Source organism: Rutilus rutilus, assembly GCF_951802725.1.
Source record: "Rutilus rutilus genome assembly, chromosome: 1".
Lineage (NCBI taxonomy): Eukaryota > Metazoa > Chordata > Actinopteri > Cypriniformes > Leuciscidae > Rutilus > Rutilus rutilus.
In genome coordinates, this window is record NC_140209.1 from 67,835,840 (window position 1) to 67,863,657 (window position 27,818).

A 27,818-nucleotide genomic window follows, 5' to 3' on the forward strand; every position below is an offset into this window, starting at 1 on the left:
ATGTTTTGTTACAGGGTGAACTTCCGGGTGGAGTGGAGTTGAGGCCATCAGGCAGATTAGAGGCAGTTGGCCACTGTCTCTAGATGGAATAAATCCCGCCCCTTTCTGGTTGTTGTCGGGCTTGGTTGTTTGCTTTCTCCTGGTCCCCAGCACGATGGCGTTGTCCTTTGCTGTGTTTTGTTTATTTAGTGTTTAGCTAATCTGGTATAATGTTTTGCTGGTTACATTTGTTAAGTGTTAAAAGATATGAGTTGCTGTATTTTCATTTAATTAATTTACTTTTGTGAATAAACATCCTTTCCTGGTTATTTCTCGAGCATGGTTTCCTCTATTTGTTGTGGCCTTTGAGCCAGGCCATAACAGGAGGAGGAGATACTCCTGCGAGTTGAGAGATTTGTGCTCGCGCATTTCTTGGATGCGCTCTCGACATTTGTCATTAAAATAACGCTATAGACACGGCCTCAAATAAACTATAAAAAGGTGAAGATAATCGTGTCTGAAAACTGCAATAGATTTTTTTATTGGTTAAAATCAATACAATATATCTCGTATTTTTCTGTGGGTGCTTGACCATGAGATCGACGCCTATGATCACCGAAGCGGTACTAAACTGCAGTGGAAAAGCAAACCGAGCCAAAAATAAAGAGATTCGAGCTGAGCCCAGTCGTGCCGAGTCGTGCCACGCAGTGGAAAAGTGCATTTAGACGTTCTACTAACTATAAGTAAATCGCAACTACATGTCAACTAACTCTCATTAGAGTATTAGTAGACTGTAAGTAGACTGTTAGGTCAGGGTAAGGTGTTAGAGTTCGGGTTAGTAGAATAAGTTGACATGTAATTGTAAAGTTGCTTATAGTCAGTAAAATGTCTGTTGAGGATCATCAAAATAAAGTCTTAGCAGATATTAAACAGTCTACTCATACTCTAATGACTTGTAGTTCACATGTAGTTGCAAAGTTACTTCTGGTTAGTAGAATGTCTAAAGTGAACCATCGAAATAGTTACTACAGTTGATTTGTTTAGAACTTTTTAGAATATAAACTGTTTAAAAGCAGCTTAACAGAAGATGTATGTATCATATATGCACAAAACAGCATAATTATTTTGATTAATGTCAATATTATTTGAGGTTCAGAGGAATGATGTTGCTGTCAGTGAAGAGTCTGATCAGAGCAGCATCTAAAACTTCTCTAGGCCGACAGAGCTGATGATATTGATCAAACGCTGCTGTCTGAGATTAGTGTAATGTTGAGGGTCTAAACACTGTCAAACTGTGGTGCAGTGAAGGTGAACTCAGGTCTGCAGTTGTAGTTTTAATAATAGTATTGATCTAATATTAACTGGAGTATGTTTTTCTGGCTGCCTCTGGAATCTCACTCTCTATTCAGAGCCATTTGCTCTTTATGCATAGAATATGATTGCAGAAAAAAATACATGTTTTTAATGAATATTGATGGATCAATACATTTTGTGAGAGAATAAATAAAGTGGTTTGTTTTGGTAAAAAATCTTATACATGTGTGAGGCGGCAATAACCTTTAAGCCTTTTACCCCCGACTATCCTAGTCTGCATAAAATCTATCCAGAGTTATCCAATCTATCAACTTTATTGCCACACATTATACATTTATAAGATTTAAAAGACTCACCAGGATGGGGCAAAAGGCCCCCAGTATTGACACAAACACTTTAGCAATGAAGTAATGTGTTTTGCATAATATCTAAGTTAGTATTTGTTCAAAACAATCACTTTAGTTCTGTTTATTTTAATAAATAAAATAAATGCATTTTTGTTTAATAATATACTGTCATTAAAATTAAACTGTTCATTATATAAAAACACAGAAAAAATATTTAAAAACTAAAGATTCTGAAAAGCTTTGAATGAGATCCCATAAAAAATTATATTGGCTTTACAGTAGTAACAATAATATTGAATGATATTTTATTATATGATTAATATAATTATTTTTAAATATAATGGTTTCACTATAAATATGGTGATTATCTCTAAGTTGGACACCAAACCTAATACGATATTTACCATCTGAATCAAACTCTGTCATGTCAACAAATGGAAAAGTAAGCCAGCTGTTGATTATCATGTTAATTATTTTTGCCTTTAGCTCCAACAGCAAACTTTACATATTCTTCAGAATAACTGTTGATTTAAGTATCATCCGTCGCCATTTACAAGTAAATCAATTGCATGTAATTCTTTCACATGAACACTGCTTTTTCTTCATGTCAGTGTTTCTGTGATATTTTAAAATAATGGTTTCTGTTAAATCTGGTCAAGAATTTTAGCCGCCTTTCTCTTTTATTCGAACATTTTGACTACTGAAATATTGATGTCTCATTACTTTTAATATGCAGGTCATTATCTGCCCCCAAATGCCTGATGTTCATTATTAATTAACAGTTTGTTGGCAACATGGGTAAATAAAATCTGTGCAAGAACTTGCGAGGATCTCCACGTGTGATATTAGGAAGTCAGTTTCTACATGTAGTATGATTTTATATTTATTTTAACAGAGGTTTTTGTGTTTCTGTCTTCTTAATGTGTTTTCAGTGGTGTGAGAGCTGACCAGATCAGAGATGTGTCCTGTCAGACCAGCACATCCTCCTCCTGTCAGAAACACATCAGTCATCATGACACAGAAGCAGCCCTGCAGCTCGATTCTCACCAGCCAGTGCATGATGATCTGCAGAGAGTCAAAGACCAGCACAAAACCAGCATGAAGAACAAGTATGAGAGCGTATTTGAGGGAATCAAACTACAAGAGAATCAGACCCTCCTGAACAGGATTTACACACAGCTGTACATCATAGAGGGAGAGAGTGAAGGAGTGAATGAAGAACATGAGGTGCTACAGATGGAGAAAAGTTACAAGACCATCCAAGACACTCCAATCAACTGCAATGACATCTTTGATCCTTCACCTGAACTAGGATATGAGGAGAAGAGAAGAGAGAAGGACAAAATCAAGACTGTTCTTACTAAAGGCATCGCTGGAATTGGAAAAACCGTCTCTGTGCAGAAGTTCATTCTGGACTGGGCCGAAGGAAAAGCAAATCAGGATGTAGATTTCATGTTTGTGCTTCCATTTAGAGAGCTGAACTTGATTAAAGATCATCAGTACAGTCTTCACAGACTTCTGCTGGACTTTCATCTTGAACTTCAAGATCTGGACCCAAAGATTTATGATGAATGTACAGTTGTGTTCATCTTTGATGGTCTGGATGAGAGCAGAATTACACTGATGTTTTCAGACAGTGAGAAAGTTTCTGATGTGACTGAGTCTTCATCAGTGGGTGTGTTGATGTCAAACCTCATGAAAGGAGATCTGCTTCCCTCTGCTCTCATCTGGATCACCACCAGACCAGCAGCAGCCAATCAGATCCCCTCCAAATACATCAACCGTGTGACAGAAATTCAGGGATTCAATGACCCTCAGAAGGAGGAATATTTCAGGAAGAGAATCAGTGATGAGGATCAAGCCAACAGAATCATCTCACACATCAGAAGAGCAAGAAGCCTCCACATAATGTGCCACATACCCGTCTTCTGCTGGATCTCAGCCACTGTGCTTCAAAACATCCTGAAACAAGATCTCAGTGCAGAAATCCCTCAAACTCTGACTGAAATGTACATACACTTCCTCCTCATTCAAACTAGCATGAGGAACCAGAAGTATGAAGAGAGATATCCAGAGAAACTCTTGCAGTCCAACAGAAAAGTGATTATGAAACTTGCTGAACTGGCTTTCAATCAGCTGATGAAGGGCAATGTGATGTTCTATGAGGAGGACCTGATTGAGAGCGGCATAGATGTCACTGACGCCTCAGTGTATTCTGGGATTTGCACTGAGATCTTTAGGGAGGAATCTGTGATTTATCACAGGAAGGTTTACAGCTTTGTACATCTGAGCTTTCAGGAGTTTTTTGCAGCACTGTATGTGTTTCTCTGCTATTTATACAACCATAGTGAAGTTCTGGAAATGTTCCTGACAGGAAAGTTCAGAACTCGGTATACGATTGTTTCTTTGGATGTGTTTCTGAAGGGAGTAATGAATAAAGCCTTGAAGAGTAAAAATGGACACCTGGATCTTTTCCTTCGATTCCTTCATGGCATCTCGCTGGAGTCCAATCAGAGACTCTTACAGGATCTGCTGATTTACACAGAGAACAAACCAGGGAGCAGAAAGAAAATAATCCAAAACCTTAAAAAACACGAAAACACAGAAAGTCCAGAAGACAATGTCAGCCCTGAAAGATGGATGAATCTGTGTCACTGCTTGATTGAGATGAAGGATAGTTCTCTTGTTGAAGAAATGCAGGCATTTTTACAATCTGGAACAAGTAACAAAAACCTTTCTCTTGCGCAATGTTCAACTTTGGCAAACATGATCCTGATGTCAGAAAAGGTGATGGATGAGTTCGACCTTAAAAACATCAGATCATCACAAGAGGGTCGAAGGAGACTGTTACCTGCTCTGAGGAACTGCAGAAAAGCTCTGTGAGTGTGAGAATATGAACATAATATAAACTGAATTGAAATATGAACATAATACCTCTCATGTAGGCTAATAGTTTAGCTAAATGCGCTTTAATTACTTTTTTATTTACATAAATTTGAAGTGTCTACAGATTAAAATATTTAAAATAATTATTTTAATTTGTAATTATAATCGAAATCCAAGTAATTACATTTCTGAAGTTTTAAAAGCTGAATATCTTTTCAACCAATGAATTTACATGACTTTTCCATTGTTCATAATTTGCTGGATATGGATTAAGCATTTTTAGAAAAATATATTCATTTTCCTGGTCTAGAAATCAAACTTTTAAAATTAGGCTACCTCTTATATCTAGTTGCGTATGGAAGGCATTTTCTGCCAAATTTAAATAAATAAATTAAATGATTAAAATTAAAACCAAATAAACGATTTCATTACAGAAAACTGTACGCAAAATATGTGACAAAATTGAGAATTAAAATTAAATTATTTCATTTTCACGGTGACAGTGCATCATCCCTGTCAAATTGAAAAATAAAATGCAATTGGTGATTTCACATTTCATTTTCACTGCAGTCTCGAGGCAAGACTGCCAATATTAAAATGAAAAGCCAAACGTGAAAAAGAAACTACAAATCCAGTTTTTACAAAGCTCTTTATTAATGCTCACGCAATAATAGTGACACAATTGAAATTCAAATGTAAATTTTAGTTGTCATTTTAATTCCTCTTTTATTTCACAGCATTCATTTTCAACGACAACCTGCATGCAAATTCTATGTTAATGAGTGGGTGTGGCTTATTCAAGTAACGGCGCTAGAGACACACCTTTTGTAAAGTGAAATCGTCGACGTTCCGTGTGCATGAGTGAATGTGTGAAACGAAGTTATTTAAATGTGATTATATTGTAATCGAGACGACGAGATATGGCGAAATCTGTTAGTGAGCTTTTGCGGGAAGCTGCCGCAGCATTAGTGGAAACAACCAGCCTGGGGTGCGTTTCCCGTACAACTATATAGCTCGCTGCTTAACTACCATAGTACGATGCATCGTTGGAGAAATCAACTAGCTAGTCACGACTGTTTCCCAAAACCGTATGTCGCAAAGTATCGTTCAACCACGTTGGTTTATGACGTCTCGCACGTGGTGGACTAATAACTTATTTTAATTAATCTGTTTGAGATCGAATTAACGCTAGATTTTGTCATATAAGCTACAGACATGGCATCTGAAGACCATTTCTAATTTTTCTCAGTTATTTTGCTTTATTACCAGACTCAATATTTGGCTCATTCTTACATAGTAGAGCACGTTCGCACATGCGCAGTCTTCAAAAACGGTGCTAAATCTCTTAACAAACTAAAAGACGTAAATTACATTTGTATGTATTCTAAATAAATAACACGGGTTGTAGGCTACTGAATGTCAGCTTGCTTGTTTTGCTAAAGATAATGATTTATTCAGTCTACATCTCATGTAAACTAGAAACTATGCTTCTAACCACAGCTCGAGAGCTGTCGTTCCAACCACACAAGTTTGCGATGCTGTTTGCGAACGTTCGTTGGAACGATGGTTTCGGGAAACACCAAATCGTTGAACTATGCTGATAACGACGGAACTTGCGACCATAGTTGGCTAACGATGCTTTCGCGAAACGCACCCCTGACCAGCATGCGTCAAATCCTCGGCGCACTGCAGTTACGGGCATCTTAAGTTGCTATGAAGTTCATTCATGTCTTAGGCTGTTTTAGAAATTCAACTATTTGGGTGTACAAAAGTCTTAGTAACACAATTTCTACAACAATTATAGCTAGACATAGACATTAATACCCACTGGCTTTAACCGAGGACTTCAGCCAATGTTTCATATTTGCGTCGTGCCTAACAACGCCCTTCAGCCGTGACTTTTTCAGATACAGCACTAGCCTAGAGTACCTTATTGCTTTTATAAAACGGTTACCACACAATACAAATTAAGCCTGAAAAATATGTATCTATATATGCAACTTTCATGAAGTAAAATCACTAAAAGCCAAAAGAAAAAAAAAGAAAAAGCGAGAAAGTGAGTGTACCTGCATTTACAGTAGGCTAGATATAGCATTTTCCTTCAGGTCAGTCCTATATTCTTAATAAAAAATCTGTTTGAATGCCCGGTGTGAAAATGAAATCATTTAATTTTAATTCTCAATTTTGTCACATATTTTGCGTACAGTTTTCTGTAATGAAATCGTTAATCTGGTTTTAATTTTCATTTTAATCATTTAATTTATTTAAATCAGAAAATGCCTTCCATAGTTGCGATGATGATGTATTAAAATAAGAAATATCTTGATTTAGGTCAGTGATTTTCAATCCCAGCACTGTACATTTTTAATGTCTCTCTTATCAAACACACATATTAGAGGTCTTGGAGTCTTTACTAACTAGCTGATGAGTTGAATTTGAAAATGTGCAGTGCTGTGGGTACTCCAGGAACAGGATTGACCAGAAACGGTCTCTGAGCCCACTAGTCCGGGCCTTAATGCTATGGTACTGTAACCGTGATAAGAGCATAAAACAATGTTATATGTCTTGGATGGCTTGAGTCCTTGTAGAGTAATTTACTACGGCTCAGAACACGGCTCAACCATTCAGAATCAAGGTCCAGAACTATCTGTTTTATAACTAATTATTGACTTACAAGTGGGCTTTTCACACTTGAAATATACCCGAGGTCATTGTAAACCTTTACACTGATCATAATTTACCCGGGGTTAACAATTAATCCTTGGTATTTATAAACTGATGTTTCATGCTGTACACTCCTAAACCCTCGGTTAACGTTCTTATTTGCGTATTTGTGGTGTTAGATTCATTGGGTCTCATTCATGAAACATTCGTAAATATACGAGTAAATATGTGAGTGATTTGCGCGTAAAGAGACATTCCCGAAAATTCTTCTCCTGATTCACAAATACTTCGTAAACGTCAGATTTGATAGTGAAATGTGTGTGTGTTAATGAATTCCAATCAGTCGTAAATGGGACGCGCGTGCACGCTCATTCGCAATTACCATAAATCCCGCCCATTAAAACCGACTGAGAACTATATATGGGCATCATATTATGACACCAAACGAAGGATTTCAACATGTCTTCTCAAAAGCGAATGAAGAAGATAAATTCCTCAGATGCAGAAATTAAAGTTTTATTATCAGAAGTTCATTCAAAACGCCACATTTTATTTTCAAGCGTAGTGGCGTATCAGGTCTTAAAAAAAAGATTTTTTAGGTAATAATGCTTTTACCTAAATGCTTTAGGTAAAAATGCTTGGCAGCATATTACAGATGCAGTTAATTGAGTTTCATCTGTTAATCGAACAGTCCCAGAAGTGAAAAGAAAATGGTTCGACATGAAGCTTGACTGCAACACTTGTGACTTGCGGACTTGTAAAAAAAAAAAAAAAAAAAATTGCGGACTTGTGTCCCGTTTGCAGATGCTATTACTGGCTCTCGTAATAAAAGCAAAAAGAAAAACCGTATGTAATTACTATATATAATATTTTTTCAAAATGCTGTGTAAATATGTACCCGATTAAGGTGAATTAAAATGCAGGCTTATTAATGAGCAAAACGTTCGGATGTTAAACGCACTATTTACGCGTGGCTGGGAGCAGGTGTAGATTTCTTTCGTACCAACTAACATTTGGAAAATACGAACATTTTAATGAATCCGAAAATTTACGCCAAAACCACTTTACACACGATTTACACAAATTCGTTCTGCTCGTGTTTCATGAATGAGACCCATTGATTGGACGAATGCTGCATGCAACCTGTTTACATGAAGGCTCTTGCATTGCACATCCTCATATTATATTGCTAAGTACTATCTAATCTACTTCTAATCTACTATTAGAACATCCTTCATGACCGTTAAAAATCTATGTTATATATGGTATGAATTAGGGCTGCACGATATTGGAAAGAACTTACATTGCGATATTTAGTTTTTCTCCGATATTGCAATGTATAAATAAACAATTTCACCAGTTGATTTGAATAGCTCTATTTGAATAGAATTAATCAGTCTAGAATAATACGGGTGATTTTGTAGGGAAGTGAATCTGCATAGAAAATAATCATTTATGAGCATAGATAAATACAATAGAAGAAAGATACAATTGAAATGAGCTTTGTTTTTCAGGTAAATCTAACAGTATTCAGGTACAGAAATTGAATAACAGTCTTCAATGTATAAATAAAATATAACTAATATAATTGATTACCGTAATTAATACAATTTATTTTTGTTAAAGCTACAAAAGTTATTTTCTCTTTCTTTTTTGTTGTTTGATCACCATTGGTATCACAAACAGCTGCGGGTACATTAAGCTGCTGTCCCTTTAAGACGAATGCCCAGACCTAATATAAATGACACGCATCTGTTTTCTTTCTCAATTGTTTACAGCACACAACCGACTGTGTTTATGAGGATACTCGCAGAGACAGACATTTTAACCTAATTTCACGTGCACGTGTCCGTTTAAGCTTGGAAAAAAGAGAAAGGGAACTGAATTCGGCTTAAAAAAACGTGTACATTATAAACTTTTACTCTATGATGGTTAAATTTAGCAAATAATCCAAGGCTATCCATCAATCCATGACTATCGCGAATGCGCACATCGCAATATCGATGCTGAATCGATACATTGTGTAGCTAGTATGAATGTGTTTAGTATGAATGGAATCTGGACGTACTACATCCGCCATGTTGTCATTATTATATGATCTACAAGCGTCAGTTACCTCGCTTCACTGCCATTCATAAAACCTCTTCCTTGGCCTCATGGGATAGTATAGCCCATTGTCGGAGCCAGCCTGATGAGCAGGCAAAGGCAAAATTCTTCTAAGGATTAATCTCAAAATCTCCAAAAGTCCATATGTAGGCCCTATATCTTATTAAATTATAAATATTGTAGTTTTATTGATTGTATTTAAAGGTTTTCCACACACAATTTCAATTTAGCAGATACAGAGCTCTTTAATTCGCGACCCACCTCGTTTTATTGTAAGGTGAATTCAGCAAGGCATGCTTTATCTTTGAAGGAACAAAAGCTATTTGTTACAGTTTTTTCTTTCGTGATTTGTGTGGATGACACACAGCGACATATAGCCTACAGTATTATCAGCTGTATGGTGTTTTTTTACGCTGAAATGCTTAATTTCGAGAAAGACCCGCCGCGCGCAGTGAGGGAGACCAAACTTACTAAAAGAATATCCAGCGCGAGAGAGGCAAAGGAAAACGCCTGTTCTTAATTTATGTTGCTTTGAACTTTTTTCGTTTTGTACCGTTTTAATTTTTTTATTTAGCTGCAATTTCTTTGACAATAGAAATTTAAAATGTTGCAAGAATAAGATTCTGTGTTTCTTATTTTGCATCACAAAGGGAATAAACGATGCAACCCTGTTTAAATAAATAAACTGTCCCGACACTTTATTCGTACCTTGAAATGTGCGATGGGTTTTCAAACTTAATTAATTTTCTTTTTCTTTTACATTTTCATTGTTTATTTTTTTATTTGAAAGCAATACTGTATTGAAAGTATTTTTCTGATTTGTTCGATCTGTTTTGAAAAATGTCTTCCGTTACTATAGCCGGGTATCACTGTCAGTCATCTCAATCTCGTGAATGATTCACACACACACAAAAAAGCGGCTCAATTGGAATGTAGCAAATTTATGTTGTAATGTACAATTGATAATTAAACAAGATGATTGACTTTAATAAACAGATGCATATTTAAGCATCAAGAACGGAAAAACATAAACACTGTCGGCTACACTGAGATTCGATCTCAGATCGTTTGAAGCTCCGAGAGGCTATTGTTAATGCATTGACCACAGAGCTAGAATAGTTGAATAGTTATAGCCTACCACTCGGCCACGAATTTGTTTTGTTTTATTTTGTTTGAAATGGATTTTTTACATGTTTTGCTTTCGTTAATGTTAACCAATTCTGTTGTAGCATAATAGGCCTATATTTTTTCCCTAAAAGTTTGTTTTATTCTCTGCTTTGTTTGTTTATATTTTTACATATTCAATCAGTCTCATTTTTGTTCAAATAATGAAAAAAGTTTTTTTTTATTTTTTTTTTTACAAGATCTTGCGCCATGTTTTTTTTTTTTTTTATATAAACAGATAGGAAACTTACCTTTTAAAATGCCGCAGTTGCTGCTGTTTTGCCCTGTCACTTGCGCCACCCGGTATAGCCTAGTCATTTCACGAACGACTTTGAAATTCGACTGGTTTATTTTTGCTGCGGCAGTAGGCCTAATATTAGTGGTTGATTATTTATTAAAGAATTCAATTGATAATCATAACAACATGTAAGCCTATTTAATTCTGAATATAACAAATAATGCTTAAACCGACTAACATAGGTTAACTGCAAGTCCTGAAAATGTTTTAATTTTACGGTAAATTATTTTAATTTATTTCACTGTTATGTTTCAGTTAATAAATCTACAAATTAAAATAACACGAAGTAAATGACAAGTAACCTATTGACATAGCCTTTCTAAATTATAGAAAAACTGGGCACACAATGTTAACGTGTGTCTACTTTGTTTAAATTTAATGAATTTGAATTCGTTTAACCACAATATTTATCTTGAATTTATCTGTGACCTCAGCTCAGATTACTGCCACGGCAGATTACGTAAAGAGAATAAACTGACACTTTTCAAAGTCTGTGATTACAGCGCCACTCAGCGGTAAAAGGCAGCAAATACACATCCCAATTTTGCCGCCGCGGGAACGGCGGTGGTAAAAGTCTCATTCTGGTTGTCCACCATCTGTATGTGTGACTACCTAGTACATGTGTATGCAAGGGTTTCACATGTGCGTGAATGAAGTTTGATTTAAGCCCTAGACGGCGCCTCATATCTATTCGTTCTGGTGAAATCTCAAAATATAATGGACACAAAGTGTCCCTGCTTGATATACAACCACTGATGAGCATAATCGGTTAAAAAAAAAAAAAAAAAAAAACTACGCATGCGGATTAGAACCCAAAACCTCTGACACGCTTGACTAAAGTTCAAGTTCAGCTGCCAGTGTTCCTCTTCGGGTAAGTCTAGTATTTTAATGCCAACTGCAAATCTTGAATATCAAGTATGAAGGATATCATTATCAAGTATATTTATATGGCTATACTGTGTGTTAAATATTTCTGCTCAGTGTCAGATATTTCTCTGTTTTGTAAAAGTCATAATATGAGAAGACAAATTTTTGATCTTAACTCAAGTGTTTTGTGCTACATCAGTAGCCTTTTAAAGGGCACAATTTTTCATTTAATCAGAAATCAGAAAATCTTTTTCAGAAAATCACACACACACACACACACATACACACACACACACACACACACACAGAGGTATTATTTTTTTGATAAAGTGTGTACGGTTTAGTTTTCTTAAGTACCGTTTCAAGAACCGTTTAAGCACCGGAACCGTTTGAAAAATACCGAGTAGGTACTGGTATCGGATAAATCCTAACCAATACCCAACCCTACTACTGAGTTACTAAAACAATCTTTGTCAAAGAATACACTTGTATGTTCACAGTTTGAACGTTCTTATTTCCATTTGTTTAATTTCAAGATCTGAGGTGAATTACCCATTGTGGCTTTTAAAAGCCTCAAAGCTGGAGCACTAAACGATATTCAAAGTCACATTGCAAGCTTTTAACATGAAATAAAGCACATAAACAGTACCTGCAATCATCATTGCCACACTTTGTTTGTTGTTCCAGCCGCGACGTCGCAGAAAAAAAAACGTGGGGAGGGTGTGGAGGGGGGTTGAGGTTTAAAGCGGTTTACCGCAATACCGCGGTAATTTCTTGCTTTTCAACCGCGGTAAGAAAAAATCCATACCGTCCCAGCCCTAGTTATACTGTAGCACAAATTAAACATGAATGAACATCAAAACTGCAAAAAGAAATCAATACACCATTTTTCAAGTTCAAGGCCACTAGACTTTAATCTACTACCTGGTTTGGTTTGTTTGGTGGACAAAAATGGCGGATATCTGCATTATGATTGGTCAGGTCGCCTCTCAATCAAATTCCGGTGAAAGTTCTCAACACTGAGCTCTTAAATTAATATTTTAACCCTTACAAAATGATTGCAGTGTATAGTTGCAGTCATACGTTTACCTATTATACATCTTTCAGAATCTGCAAGGTAATGCTGAAGAATGCAACACGATGCATTAAGAGCTAGGGGCAAACTTTTGAGCAAGATGATGATGATGTTTAAATTTTCTTATTTAGTTTTACATGCTAATATCTTATTTAGCCTCTGAAAGGCAGGCCTAAATTAATTAATTAACTTTTAAACAAAATAAGAACAATTTACACGAACGATCAAGTTCAAAAGTTTAACCCCCTGGCTCTTAACGGATGCTTCCTTCTTGAGCATCACTAAGTGTTTGCAGCATTTGTTATAGTTGTGTGCGAGTCCCTCAGTTGTCACCAGTGTGAAAAAATGGATCTCACAATCATAGTCACTGCTAGTAAGGAGTCAAATATGCAGAAGGTTCTGGAAAAGCAAAGAATGTGCAGGAACTGGGGGATTTTTTTCTAAAGACCATTGGGCAGTTTAACTGTTCGGGACAAACAAGGGACTCATGAACAACCATTACAAAACAACAAAACAAAAAAACAGTTGTGGATCATTCAGGTAATGACACACAGTATTAAAAATCAAGCCTATGTAATTTGTCTTGTATTTTGTCTTGTGGACTAGGCTATTGAACATCTGTTATGTGAAAAAGCTTTTTCAGGGCAGTACTAAACAGAAGCAATGTTTTTATGATCATTCTTAAAAAAAAAAAAAAAAAAAATTCTATAACGTTCTGTAACATTCTGCAGGGTGTTTTGTAAACTTATGGCTAAAGTGTAAATGTAACAAAAATCAGAACATTATTAGAAGCCAAAATGTTGCTGTGGTTACTATGTCAATCATCGCAATTTCATGACTCACGGGACTAAAATTTTGCGGATTCACTCCCACATTTAAATGCAGTTATCACTTACAGTGTGAACGTAACCACTGGTCCTCTAGAAGCATGAAAAACAAAACTATTATTTAGATCGTCAATAGGGCTCCCTTTTAAACCATCACTTACCTACCTTGTTCTGCACTCTCACTAAAACTCTCGTTGTCTGCACAAACCACATTTTTTCACAAACCACGCATAAACGTCATTATCTCAAAACTACATACTTTTACATATATGCTGCTGACATATTATTGTTGCAGAGTTTGTGCTGAATACAGTGTAATAAGATTTTAGCCATGAAAATGTCACAAGTAACAAAAATAAGCACAAATGTCAGAGCATGTCAGAACACCTCCAGGGCCCAGAAAACACCTCAGACCCCAGAGGGTTAACCCATTTAGCAAAAGTGGTTAGTAAGATTTAGCCTTAATAAGCCACATATCTCACATAAATACAGTCAATTATGGCTCAAGTGAACATAAACATCTGGGTTAAAACCAGATATGTGTCAGTATATTAGAAGCACTCGGTCTTAAAGTGACAGCAGCCTAGAATACAGCAGTCTGTGTCATTAATATCAATCAAACAACAGAAGATGTTAAATGTGTACATGTTAAATAAACCTACAGTAGTGTATTAAATTTGCATCACTACCTTATTTGTCCTATTGTTTGTCATTTGCTTTGTTCTTTTTTTATGTAACAAAAATAAAATAACTATAGCAGGGGTGCCCAATCCTGCTCCTGCCGATCGACTGTCCTGCACAGTTCATCTCCAACCTTACTCAAAAACACCTGAAGCAACCAATTAAGGTCTTCAGGATCACTTGAAAATTAAAGGCAGGTGTGTTTGATTAGGGTTGGAAATTAACTGTGCAGGACAGTCGATCGGCAGGAGCAGGGTTGGGCACCCCTGGGGTGTTGCCTGTCCATCCCATCTTGTATGCCGCCAAAAGAAATCTGGTTACCGTACACACGCAACATCTAACAGCTGGTGCATCAGACAGTTTGAGTTAAAATGGATGAAACGACTGTGCTTCAGCAACAACAACATCATACCTTGGTTCTTTAAAACAGCAAAAAAACAATGTTATTTGCATATCGAGCAGAAACAAAGCAACCTCGGCATCCGTTTTCAGGCCTTGGTAGCACTTTATTTTAGAGTCAGTTTGCTCTAGTACATACTATGTACTTATTACATAAACTAATTAATATGTTATAATAGTAATTACAATAACTGGGTACTAACTAGGTACTAACCATGAACCTAAACCTAACCTTAACCCATACAGTTACCTTATATTACCCAGTACTTTCTAGAGTAAGTACACTGTAAAAACATGTAAGTGCATGTAATGTGAAATAAAAGTGCAACCCAGGCCTTCCCGCTCTCTAACGTCTCTCCAGTACGCAAATGCTTCTCCATTATTAACAAGCTCTTGACTGATCATAACCTTTTAACAAGAGTCCTCTCTTTTTTCAGATTAACAGACTGTAATCTCACTGATCAGCACTGTGAAGTTGTGGCTTCAGTTCTACAGTCATCAAACTCCCTGAGAGAGCTGGACCTGAGTAACAATGACCTGCAGGATTCAGGACAGAAGCTTCTCTGTGCTGGACTGAAGAGTCCAAACTGTCAACTCAACATACTGAGGTTTGAGTTTGACTTTCATTCATTAATTAATGTTAATAATAATGTGTGCTTTATATACATTTATACTACGGGGGGCTGTTGAATGTATGAATCTGATTGGTTGATGAATAGGGGTGGTAAAAAAAAAAAAACAATCCTAGAGTTTTGAACTCAACAATTTTTTTTGACCAATTAGACTTTACATGTTTTCAACATTGCACCCTTAAGTAATTAACTTTACTAGGGGTGTCCCCGACTATGGATTTTCATAGTCGAATCAGAATCGTCAAGTCTTGCCTATAGACGACTAATAGTCGAATCATGTGTATGTGTGTGGGGGTGGGGCTGGGGGCGGGGCTTTAACATTTCAAAGCCGCGACGTACAGAAAATCACACAAAGATATAGAAGAAAATGTATAAAAACATTTTGGATCAATAAAACTAAGAAATGACATAAATAACTCCAGAAAGGCCACACTGCAGACAGGATTTACATTCACATGCAAATCAAATTAAATCGGCTAAATTACCTGTGCAAGCAGGCTCTAAGTAGGCTAAAGCACAACATCGATGCATCATGCACCAAAAAATAAACAATTAATTTACTAAATTAAATTAGAACAGAATATACCTTTCTAATAAATACAAATACAAAACGAAATAAATCAGAATCAAGTCACAAGATGAGGAGCAAATGTGTGCAAAATGCCTAAAGTGCAAGGGAACATATACTCAAAACACAAGCCACAAATAGTTAGATTAGATAACACTGACAGATCAATAAATAAAATTAAAATAAAGAAATTATTAAAATAACGATAGTAGCCAGAATTTTCAACTTTGTCTTTTTAACTGCAGAAACAACAATAAATGCTAAACTGGAGTGGCAGTCTTTTTAGCTAAAAATGTTAATGTTAGGAAATAGCTTAATATTCTGCTATTTATAGTCATACAGATAATATGACATCATTCGAAACAGTAAAATGTCTATTTTTATTTGTGTACATACAAAATGACTACAAAATATAATGCCATTGAAAAATAAATAAAACAACATGCGCTGCTTTAGCGCGTCTCGGTCTCTTTAGATCTTTCTGGCGCACACCAAAAATGAACCAAAATACAGAGAATAGCCTTCTTGGCGCGCCTACTTTTGAAAGTCAACATTTAGATTATTTAACGTTAAATACATTATATATGCCCAAGTCACTTTGGAATAAATCACAGCGTGTGTCATGATAAAACGTGACTTAGCCTATACAGTCTGGAAAATAGGCTATAGGTTATAGCAAATTCAGACCAACTGCTGGTCTACACAGAGAAAAAGCCCTTTCTAGGCTCTTCTGTTGTACCGAGCCATTCGTTAGTCTAGTTGTTTGATGGGAAAATTAATTGTAGCCTATAGTTGCAATATACGGGTTAAGTTTTGTAAGCTCCGTGCAACTGCTGCAGCGGACTATTATTACTGGAATATTAGAAATCTAATACTCAAGCTGTTTTCTCATTTTTCTACTCTTAATATTAATAAAAAAACGACTGAACGAAAGATACACGGATTCTCTTGAACCACCACCGCGTTTGCGGCAGAAAGCTACTGCAGTGCAGCCAAAATGCTCTGTTCGACTTATCTGAGATCCTTTACTCTTCCCTGTGGATGACCTGTGACCTACTTTCTGTAAGATCTGAATTTTTGAGTTTGAATTTGTGAGATTGAATTTTAGAAAACTGAATTTGAAGTTCCGAATTTCTTCATCTTGAAAACTTGAATCTTTAATTTTTTTAACTGAATATTTGCAGTATAAGAATTCAGAACAAAAAAACTAGCTGTTTGAAAATACATGTCTATAAAATTCAGCCATAAAAACATTTGTTTGTTAAATTTCAAATGTTCAATATTCGTTTAAAAAAAAAATCTAATTCAGAACTATTTAAACTACCACCTAAAATTCAATTTTGTTAATTACACTTGCAAATAATTCAAATTTACACAATTCAAATTCAAATCGTTTTGTCATATTAAAAGCTCCATAGATCATGGTTTTCCTGATGCTAAATCCAGCCTTTGAGAATATCCTTTCTGAAGGTGTACATCCACACTTTAGATTTTCTTATCGCAGACATTGTTAAAGATTTAAATCCTTGCCGCCAAGATGCTCCTCTGTCGGTCACGGATTGAAAGGATTTATATATTGTATATACTATATTGTAATATATTAACACAATATATTATTTCAGATTAGCAGCCTGTAATCTAACTGATCAGCACTGTGAAGTTGTGGCATCAGTTCTACAATCATCAACCTCCCTGAGAGAGCTGGACCTGAGTAACAATGACCTGCAGGATTCAGGAGTGAAGGTGCTCTCTGCTGAACTGAAGAAAAACTGTCAACTCAACATTTTGAGGTACTTTTTTTAAGTTTTATGTTTATAGACATCATTGTACATTACAATACATTTACACACCCACACACACATTGCAAACACATAAGGATACATATAGCCACATTATCCAAAGCACATGTTAAATAGATTGTTTTAGCTGAGTCTTGAAGGTAGCCATTGTTGTAAAGTTTTCTTTCATCGAAGCAGAGACCAGTGAGACAGTTGGGATCGCGTTCAACGGAAGTTATTCTTTATTGAGAACTCCGCTGTACGTTGCTGTAGTACTTCCAACATGATTTAACTCTAATACAGTATGCATTGTAGTTATATACATTCCAAGGGGGCGGGATTACATAGAGGTGGAGACTCTGAACAAAGCATGCAAATGAAGTAGGAACACACCCTACTCTGAGTCCAATTGAATCAGCATAACTATTCACATGCTGATACTGGCCAGGAAATCCAATTCCAAGAGCCATCCCAGAGCCATTAAAACCAAAAGGTGAAAGTCAATCAACCTAACGATTCAACGTCTGGGCTCCGAAAGGTGAGAATCAAGTGATCTGACTCATTTAAAACACAATAGAGAAAACAGGTATGGCAGGAAAGGAGACTCTTGCTGGAGACTCAATAAATCAGTCTATAAACTTTATCAGTTTATATACTATTGCAGTGGAAAAACTAAATTAAACATTTAATAAATATGTAATACAACACTTCCCCCTTTGAGAGTTCTAATAACTCTCACAAAAATAAAAATTTAGACACTTAAAAGTTAATTCTTGTAACTGGTGTAAATTACAGGCACATAGCAAGTTCATTCTTGTAACTTGTGTAAGTTACAGGCACGTATAACTTATTCTGTGTTGTGTCCTTGATTTACATGAGTGTCATAGTTCTTCTCAAAACCATAACTGTTGACACCTGCGACGCAGGGTGTAAAATGTCACATGATTACACAGAAAACCATGTAGAATAAGAGTGGAAGTCTTGAAAGTCCATGGCGCCTGAATAGCTGTGAAGTCTGTTTCCTGTAGAGTCCATTTCCCACGTAGAGTCGCTCTGATGACTCGTCCCTCATGAGGCTTGTTCATGGAAATCTGAGGTGATGCTTTATACCAGGATGCCATTTGTGATGACATCATGGCATACACACATACCTGTAACATAAAACAAAGAAACGGCAGACCAGCAGTATTCATGCATGGACTTCATTCTTCCATAAGTCATTTGATCGTATCGTGGTTTTAAGTCTAACTTTTATCAAAGTACACTTAAAAGTTAATTCTTGTAACTTGAAAAAGTTACAGGCACAAGCATGATCTGTGTTGTTCATCTGTAATTGCATTCTGACACAAAAAAATAACATGCAACTAGGGTCCGTGAAGTCCTTACGGGTAATAGTATTTTCTGGTCAGAACTGTTATTTCCTTGTGCTGGACGTGAATCATTTGTTGGTTGACACACTTGATACTAACAGGTTTCCAAACCATGAAAAGTTATCTTCAGTCATATTAACCAGGTGCAGCACTCAGATAATGGTGCAGGTTTGTAGTCTTGATCATATCGATGGATGACTGAAGGTTTTGTATCTCTGCGTTGTGTATTTTTTTCTTTTTCTTTTGTGATTGGCTCGTTCAGCAGTGGGTGTAGTTGTCTTCTTGAGGTTGTGGCTTCATATGCAGGTGAGACGTCGTTGCATATGGATTTTTGGAACAGCCATCAAGTGTTTATCTGCACAGAGGAAGAAAGAAAACAAAACAGAGCAGTATTTCTTCAAACACTAGAGTTGTATGGTTTTTTAGAGTCTGCTGTTGTTGTTTCATTATTTCCCTATTTCTTAATTGATTTGACACCTATAGACCAGTGAGGTAAGGATGGACTAAATCGGGAAAGGCCTATGAGGTAGTGTCTTCACCCTGGGTTCACCCTCGAAGCCTGTTGCGTTCAGTTCTTCCCAGGGCACCTCACTTGTCCTTGTCCTATTCTGTCCCTGTGTTGTGTACACACTGTACAGTGTGTGAGAAAATTGGCACATTTCCATTCTCCAGTGAAACATCAGTCCTAATAAACATCATTAACAGAGGATGGTGTCTGATTGTAGTGTTCTGCAGTATAACATTTAAGGCTGTGAGTATACTGAATGTCCCCCAAACAAAGGCTGTGACAGTCAATAAATCGGTCATCTTTGTTGTAAGTTACTGGGGAGATTAAGCAATCACAGCTTAAATGGTTAACACCATATCAAGTTGCCCCACGAGTTTAACGAGGAGGGGAGGGGCTGCTTCAGAATATCAAGCAGGCTAAGCAGAAGCTGATTAACCTTGTTAACTTCTTTAAAGTTCTTTTTGTTTTTCCTACATTCTTTTCCAAAATGTCCGTGCTTGCCACAGTAAGAACAACTGACTTCTCTAGGACTTTTGCGTTTCTTTGGCTTCTCTGAGTTGACCTTAACAGAAACTGCTGCAATGCTTACTCTCTCTTTGACATCAGAATCTCTTTCCCAAATAGCTAAACTGTCCAAGTTGTCTTGCAGGGTTCTCGTACACCATGTGATGTTTAAGTAAGGCAACGCCTTTCTGTGTTCTGGCAAAAGACAATGAAACCATGTGCGAACCAAAGGGCCATTATCACCTAACACCTTTTCTGGAGTATCTGCAATTCCACTGTACACTGCAGCTACCTGACAGAACCTCTCAGTATATTCACTCACAGTTTCTTCTTTCTCTTGTACACAGCTAGTAACTCTCGACCAATCGATTTTGGGTCCTAAGATATTCTGTAGGATTTTCAAAACACCTACTCTCAAATCGCCTTTACTGACATGTTGCAGTTCGGAAGTAACAGCAGACTCAAAATTGTTGAATTCAGATTCAGTTAGAATTTGTGACATCAGCTGTGTGACTTCCGGCAACGACATGTCGTAAAGATGCATTTTACTGAACAATGCTCTTCTAAATTCAGAAAAATTTCTTTGCACTGATGGCAAACTTTCAGCAATTCTCTCAATATCTTTAGGACCTAAAGATGTTTTGACAACAGTTTGTATTTGGACAACAGAAGAGTTCTGAGTAACACTTTCAGTTCCCTGAGATCTTCTCCTAGCCCCACAAACCTGCACTGAATCTACAGGCTCATCAGTTACTGATTGGATGGCTACATCTGTTTCAAAGAAAGCTTTTAAGTCAGGATAATTGTTATCAGGCTGACTAACTTCTACCACATCAGTTTTTTCTGCATCTTTGTTGCGGTTTACTTTCTTAGTCACAGAAGATAATCTAGCACGGAGCTCTTTGATCTGTTTCTCTAGCTCTGAGCTGCGCTTAGACTGTTCTGTAGCTATTGTTAAACCAAATTCTCTGTGACAACAGATAATGGCAAAAAAACAACAACAAAAAAATCAAGCCCAACCCCTGCACGTTGTGTCTGAGTCAGGCCGACGGCATTAACTGTTATTATGAGCCGGAGCCCACCATTATTCAACATAATATCTGTGTGCGTGCAACAAGCAAGAAGTGCCTTTGTAATCCGGTGACGCGTGTCCATTGATTTTTATTAATAAAACTTTTCTGCAAAGATGGAAGTTGACGATCGCCATCTCTGTAGTGAACGCGCTTATAGAGAGAAATGCACATCATTACACAATCAGAGAGTGGCCTTTTTCTTTTCGTTTTGAATTGTTTCGTTTAAAGAAATTGACGATCGGCATCTCCGTAGTGAACGCGCCTAGAGAGAAATGCACATCATGGATTACAGAGAGTAGGCTAGTCTATTTATTTTCGTTTTGAATGGTTTCGTTTACTGAAATTGACGATCGCATCTCCGTATGAACGCGCCTATAGAGAAATGCACATCGTGGATTACTTAGCCTAATCAGTGAGTAGCCTATTTCTTTCGTTTTGAATTGTTTCGTTTAAAGAAATTGACGATCGCATCTCCGTATGAACGCTATAGAGAGAAATGCACATCATGGATTACAGAGAGTAGGCTAGTCTATTTATTTTCGTTTTGAATGGTTTCGTTTACTGAAATTGATGATCGCATCTCCGTATGAACGCGCCTATAGAGAAATGCACATCGTGGATTACTTAGCCTAATCAGTGAGTAGCCTATTTCTTTCGTTTTGAATTGTTTCGTTTAAAGAAATTGACGATCGCATCTCCGTATGAACGCGCCTAGAGAGAAATACACACCATTGATTAATCAGACTATATTTCTTTTCGTTTTGAATGGTTTCGTTTACTGAAATTGACGATCGCATCTCCGTATGAACGCGCCTAGAGAGAAATGCACATCGTGGATTACTTAGCCTAATCAGTGAGTAGCCTATTTCTTTCATTTTGAATTGTTTTGTTTAAAGAAATTGACGATCGCCATCTCTGTAGTGAACGCTATAGAGAGAAATGCACACCATTGATTAATCAGACTATATTTCTTTTCGTTTTGAATTGTTTCATTTAATGAAATTGACGATCGCATCTCTGTATGAACGAGAGAAATGCACATCATGGATTACTTAGCCTAATCAGTGAGTTGCCTATTTCTTTCGTTTTTAATTGTTTCGTTTAAAGAAATTTCAAGCTTTATTTATTTGTCATGTCTGTGAGGCATAGCCTTTTTTATGAGATTTCAATGCAAGTGACAGCGGCATGCCCATCATGTCATGATTATATTAAATCCAGGCAATTGGTTGATGAAAATTTTATAAAAATTTAGATCAAATTTATACAAAACGAAATTCGTTTTAAAGAGGCCTTTTACAAAACTAAATTTATTGAAGTGGTCAAATCGTCTGACTCCCGATGCATCCCATCTTATTTGTGCTGTTCACTTTACATAATCAACAAAGATGGAAAAAATAACATTATAATATTTTAACAAATACGAAACTTAATGCGCTTATGTATCCTGAGTGGGCGGTTGTTTCGGAGATGCGACGTTAGAGGTGTTTACATCTCTCGCGGTCACCTTTTTATTGCACAATTTACAAATTGCCTCGTCAGTATTTACCGCCTCTCCCTTCTCATTCGGTTGGAACCAGAAATATTGCCAAACTGCAACCACACATAAGCATTTTTTAGGCAATAAATAAATTATATATATAATAGGCTATATAAGTGCTGGTAATGACGGTATTGAAACTGATACCGGTGCTATTTTAAGATCCCGCGGTATCCGATATTACCGCCCAACCCTAATTCACATGCTGATACTGGCCAGGAACTCCAATTCCAAGAGCCATCCCAGAGCCATTAAAACCAAAAGGTGAAAGTCAATCAACCTAACGATTCAACGTCTGGGCTCCGAAAGGTGAGAATCAAGTGATCTGACTCATTTAAAACACAATAGAGAAAACAGGTATGGCAGGAAAGGAGACTCTTGCTTGAGACTCAATAAATCAGTCTATAAACTTTATCAGTTTATATACTATTGCAGTGGAAAAACTAAATTAAACATTTAATAAATATGTAATACAACACCATAGATGAGAGATAACGAAGTGTAAGGAGTAGTAAATTCCATAATTTAGGAGCATTAACTCTAAATGAACTTCCACCTACAGTGGACAAAAAAAAACAAGTTCAGCTGATCTAAGGGACCGGGCAGGGTGGTACGAGTAAAGTAGATCAGATGGATATGGAGGTGCAAGACCATTGAATGCCTTAAATGTTAGAAGTAATATCTTAAAGTGAATACGTGATGCCACTGCCAACCAGTGATGAGCAGAGGAGTAATGTGAGCAGAATGCCTGGTCGATGTGAGAACATACTGTAATCGATTGATGCATGAATTAAGGTGTCAGCATCAGCTAGAGAAGATCGAAGATGTGCAATATTACGAAAATGAAAAAAAAAAAAAAGAGTTTTTAACAATAGAAGAAATATGAGAGCAAAAAGAGTTGAGTCAAATACAACACCAAGGTTACGGATGGATGAAGAAGGCTTAACATGAACCCCATCAATATCAAAGGACCGGTCCATCCTTTTGACTGAGGCAGCAGAGCCAATCATCAGTATTTCAGTTGTGTTATTATTTAACTTGAGGAAACTCGGGGACATCCAATGCTTGATATCCCTGATACATGCAGTATTGAGTCGGGCAGGGATGGCCTATCAGAGCTGGTGGTAAGGTAAATTTGAATATCATCAGCATAGCAATGCAGTTGAAGTCCATGCATATATATGAGGTCACCAAATGGATATATATAAATGATGAACAGTAGTGGGCCAAGAACTGAACCTTAAAGAACACCCAGTGTAAGCAGAGCAGTGACGTGATATAATACTTTCTGTCGCTGATGTATGAAATGATCCAGGAAAGAGCTGAACCAGTGATGCCGATATCACTAAGGCGAGAGATGAGTATTTAATGGGAGACTGTGTCAAATGCAGCATTTGTTTATTAACCCTGAATCCATGGACAGAAGAATGTCATCAACCACCCCAAGAAGAGCAGTTTCAGTGCTATGAGATGGGTGAAATCCTGACTGAAAAGGTTCAAAAAGACCATTAGGATCTAAGTATGATCTCAGTTGTGAAGCCACAACTTTTTCAAGTATTTTGCTTAAGAATAGTAAATTAGATATTAGATATAAGCTGGCAGGATGTGGAATTAGAAATTGCGTGGCAGATAGTGTTGTAGCCGCGTCTGTTATTAGGCTACTCGAGTTTTGTGGTAACGTTGGCTATGTTCTTCATGTAGGCCTACCGGCCGTTTGACAGATTCGGCTGAAGTTGTCCTTGTGTTAGTGGTTGTGTAATAACTTCTGTATGACCGGGCAATAAACATTTTTGTAAGTGTGTCTATAATGTGATAGTCTAAACTGATTTTATTTCGGGTGCGGGTCGGGTGTCGGTTCTATTTTAAGCGGGTCGGGTGCGGATTTGAATTAGTGCTGCTGTCGGAAAACGGGTCAGATTCGGTTTTAAGCACTGCGGGTACGGGCGGGTGCGGATTTAAAAAATTGGACCCGTGCAGGACTCTGGCTCTTTACTCGCCACCGATTTCTGGGGTGAAACTGAAGAATTTAAACAGTTTGTCACAGTTGATTTGCTTGCAAGGAGCTGACGTTCAAACAAGGAACCTGCTTCCACAAAGTGTTTATTAAAGCACTCTAAAATTGCAGACTTTTCTGATATGACGACTTTGTCCTTAATATATGGAGGTAATTCATTATGACAATTTGAGGTACATACCGATTTCAGGGCTTTCCAGAATTTCCGGGGATTGTTTAGGTTTTCCGTTGTAGCTGCTAAATAAAAATCAGATTTTGCCTTTTTAATAAAAAATGTACAGCGATTACGCAGCTGTCTAAAACTGAGCCAGTCTGAATCTGTCCCAGACTGCCTGGCTTTAGCCCAGGTTTGGTTTCTCTGCCGAAGAAGATTAGCCAGCTCCGGGGTAAACCACGCATTATCACGTCCCTTTACTCTTAACCTCTGGAAGGGAGCATGCTTGTCCACAATACTAATAAAACCATCATACAAATATTTCCAAGCTAGCTCCAGATTGTCAATAAGTGCAATTCTGTCCCAGTCAAAGCAAGACAAATCATGCAAAAATGCTTGCTCACAGAAGTGCCTCAAATTTCTTTTAAAAATTATTCTAGGTTTAGTCTTAAGGCCCTTTCACACTGGACGCGAACGCGAATGTGCTGCGGCGAAAAAACGAGTTTTTTTTTTTCCGCGTCGATGTCAATTTATTTTTTATTTTTTTTGCGGCGACAGAAAAGGCTTCAGCCAATAACAAACTACAAGGACAATGATTTGAAAGACAATGTGTGGCGTAGCATTGCCAAACAACTCAGTTATCACGACTGTGAATATGTTGTGTGATAGTTTTAGTCGTTGTATATTCCTGTGCTGTGTAGGCTAGCAGGCTAAACTACATTTGGGATAGAAAGCTAACACTATTATTGTCAAAGATAGAGACAGAGACCGTGTTTACTTTGAACATGTAACAAAATATAGTGAGACTATTTAGGGCTGCTTTTAGTATACTATACATTCTTTGTGTGATATCTACAGTTTCTAGTCGAATGATTTTAACTTACTTCGTGTGTTACATGTAATGTGTAGTGACATTACAAAACGCACTGTGTTTAGTTGAAGACGCAAAAAAACTGTGCACATAAGCATACTCCCCTTCAGACTCTCTGTTCTTTAAGATTGGGTGCACCCAAAACCTTCTTTTCTGTCTTTTAAAGAAAATGAAAAGCTCGTCTTCACTGGATGCTATGACTATGAATGGATGATGATGATGATGATGATGATGATGATGATGATGATGATGATGATGATGAAGTGTCCATGTTTTCTCAGCTGTCAGTGCGAAAGTTTTGGAATGTTGAAGCTCTGAACGTCACAGACGTCGCAAATTCGCGTCGCGGCTGATGTGAATGGTTTTGACGCGAACTATTTGCTTTTTCGTTTCGCTTTTTCGTTACGCATCCGGTGTGAAAGGGCCTTTAGGCAGTTTTGTATTTCTCACTGCTGCAATGACACAGTGATCACTCAAATCGTTAGCAAACACACCTACATCTGAAAATTTGTGAGGTGTGTTTGTCAAAAACAAGTCAATAAGAGTAGATTTGTTAGAATTTCTGTTATTAGGTCTAATGGGACTATTTATTATCAAACACAACCTACAACTTCATTTTCTAATGTGACTAATGTAGCCTCGCTCGCACTGTTTAGTTTTCCACTTCATTTGTCTGCTATTTAGTCTCATCCGTGTCTTTGCTCCTCTGGATGTGTGGATGTTTCCTGGACTGATTCCGGTTACCGAACTTTATCGTCCGGCTTTCGACTGTCTGCCTTGTTACAGAACCGGTTTTGTTCATTAAATGGTCTGATCTTTGCTTTTTTATGTTTTATTTATACTTAAAAGAAATTTGTATATTCATTTTTTTTTTTTTTTTTTTTTTTTCACAAATGTATGACTTTTGGAAGTGCAATTTGATATGCAGTTAGTTTTAATAAAGTTGAATTAACGTAACCTTCTGTGATTTTTACTCTTCAAAGTGTACACTTGCAGGTGTTGATTATAATTAGGCTAATTTACTGATAGCCCCATTCAATAATAAGGATAAACAATATTTTTAAAAAACTATATAATTATCTAACATCTGACTAATTAAAAATTAACCTCAAAACATAAAATGCTAAATGGGGGATATCTATAGGCCTATCTAGCATAAAAACAAAAAATTGTCAGAACGTCGTCTCTCAGTTGCTGAATGTCGCGCAACAACGTTGCTACAGCCCTGTGGCTTCTTACAATTCTACGTTGTTACAATGTTGCGAGTACGTAGACAGTGACGTTGCCATAGAACAGACCTGGGCATTGTACGGCCCCCGCCTGCGTGACTCGTCATAGACATTTGTTTATAGTAGCTCTCATCATAGTAGCTCCGGCTGCAATGTTCTTCCGCAAGACACATGAGTTCTGTTTATTAACCGCTAGAGTGCCAACAGATATGGACTGCTGCTTTAAAAGTCAAGGCAACTGATTTTTCTACATAAATGCCAACACTGGGGATATTTATTGCTTTTTTATATAGTTAATGTGATGCTGGTCTTTGAAATACTTGCTTTTTGTATAAAGTTGTGATGCTAGTTTTTGAAACACAGCAAAAAAAAAAATTCACATTTTCAAAACTGTTTTTGTGAATGTTCATTAAATAGTGATATAATTGTGTGCTCCATATTTTCATTTAATTAATTTCCTGTTTTTTATAAAGAGAAATAATATATTGGGAAGAACTGAGTTAAGTGTAGTGGTCCGGCCCTCTACAACTGCCCAAGTTTCTCATGTGGCCTCTTGGGGAAATTAATTGCCCACCCCTGCCATAGAAGAAATGCAATGTGCCACAGACGTTGCCACAACGTAAATGTGTTTGCTGGGGAACGGACTCTGCACGAAGCTCGTTTGAAGCTGTCAAATGGTGTCGCTATTGGACACTTAATTGTGATTTAATGTTGCTCTGAAGTGTTTCTACATCCTTCTGTGAACGTCATTTTACACTTGTATAGCGGCCGCTGGAGCCTCTGCTGGGAATCGTAAGATGGCCGCTCGAACACTTCCGGTGGCTTCACTGCGTGCTGGCAGTTTACAACGTCATGAGCTATCCAGTCATTACATAGAATCAGTGCTCTAAAGTGTCCAGATGTGTGTGTGTGTGTGTGTGTGTGTGTGTGTCAGTGCTCTAAACTGTCCAGGTGTGTGTGTGTGTGTCAGTGC

General features: G+C 37.0%; 1 protein-coding gene across 1 annotated transcript in view; it reads left to right on the forward strand.

Annotated features, from left to right (window-relative positions):
* Positions 1-572: 572 nt before the first annotated feature.
* Positions 573-27,818, forward strand: part of LOC311305097 (NACHT, LRR and PYD domains-containing protein 3-like) — a gene marked incomplete at its 5' end in the record, with an annotated part of 43,933 nt that continues 16,687 nt past the window's right edge. Inside the window, 4 exons of the mRNA XM_084432585.1 lie at positions 573-694; positions 2,573-4,519; positions 15,045-15,215; positions 17,430-17,597. Coding sequence (XP_084288711.1) covers positions 573-694; positions 2,573-4,519; positions 15,045-15,215; positions 17,430-17,597 — 2,408 coding nt within the window. The remainder of the gene's footprint in view (positions 695-2,572; positions 4,520-15,044; positions 15,216-17,429; positions 17,598-27,818) is intronic.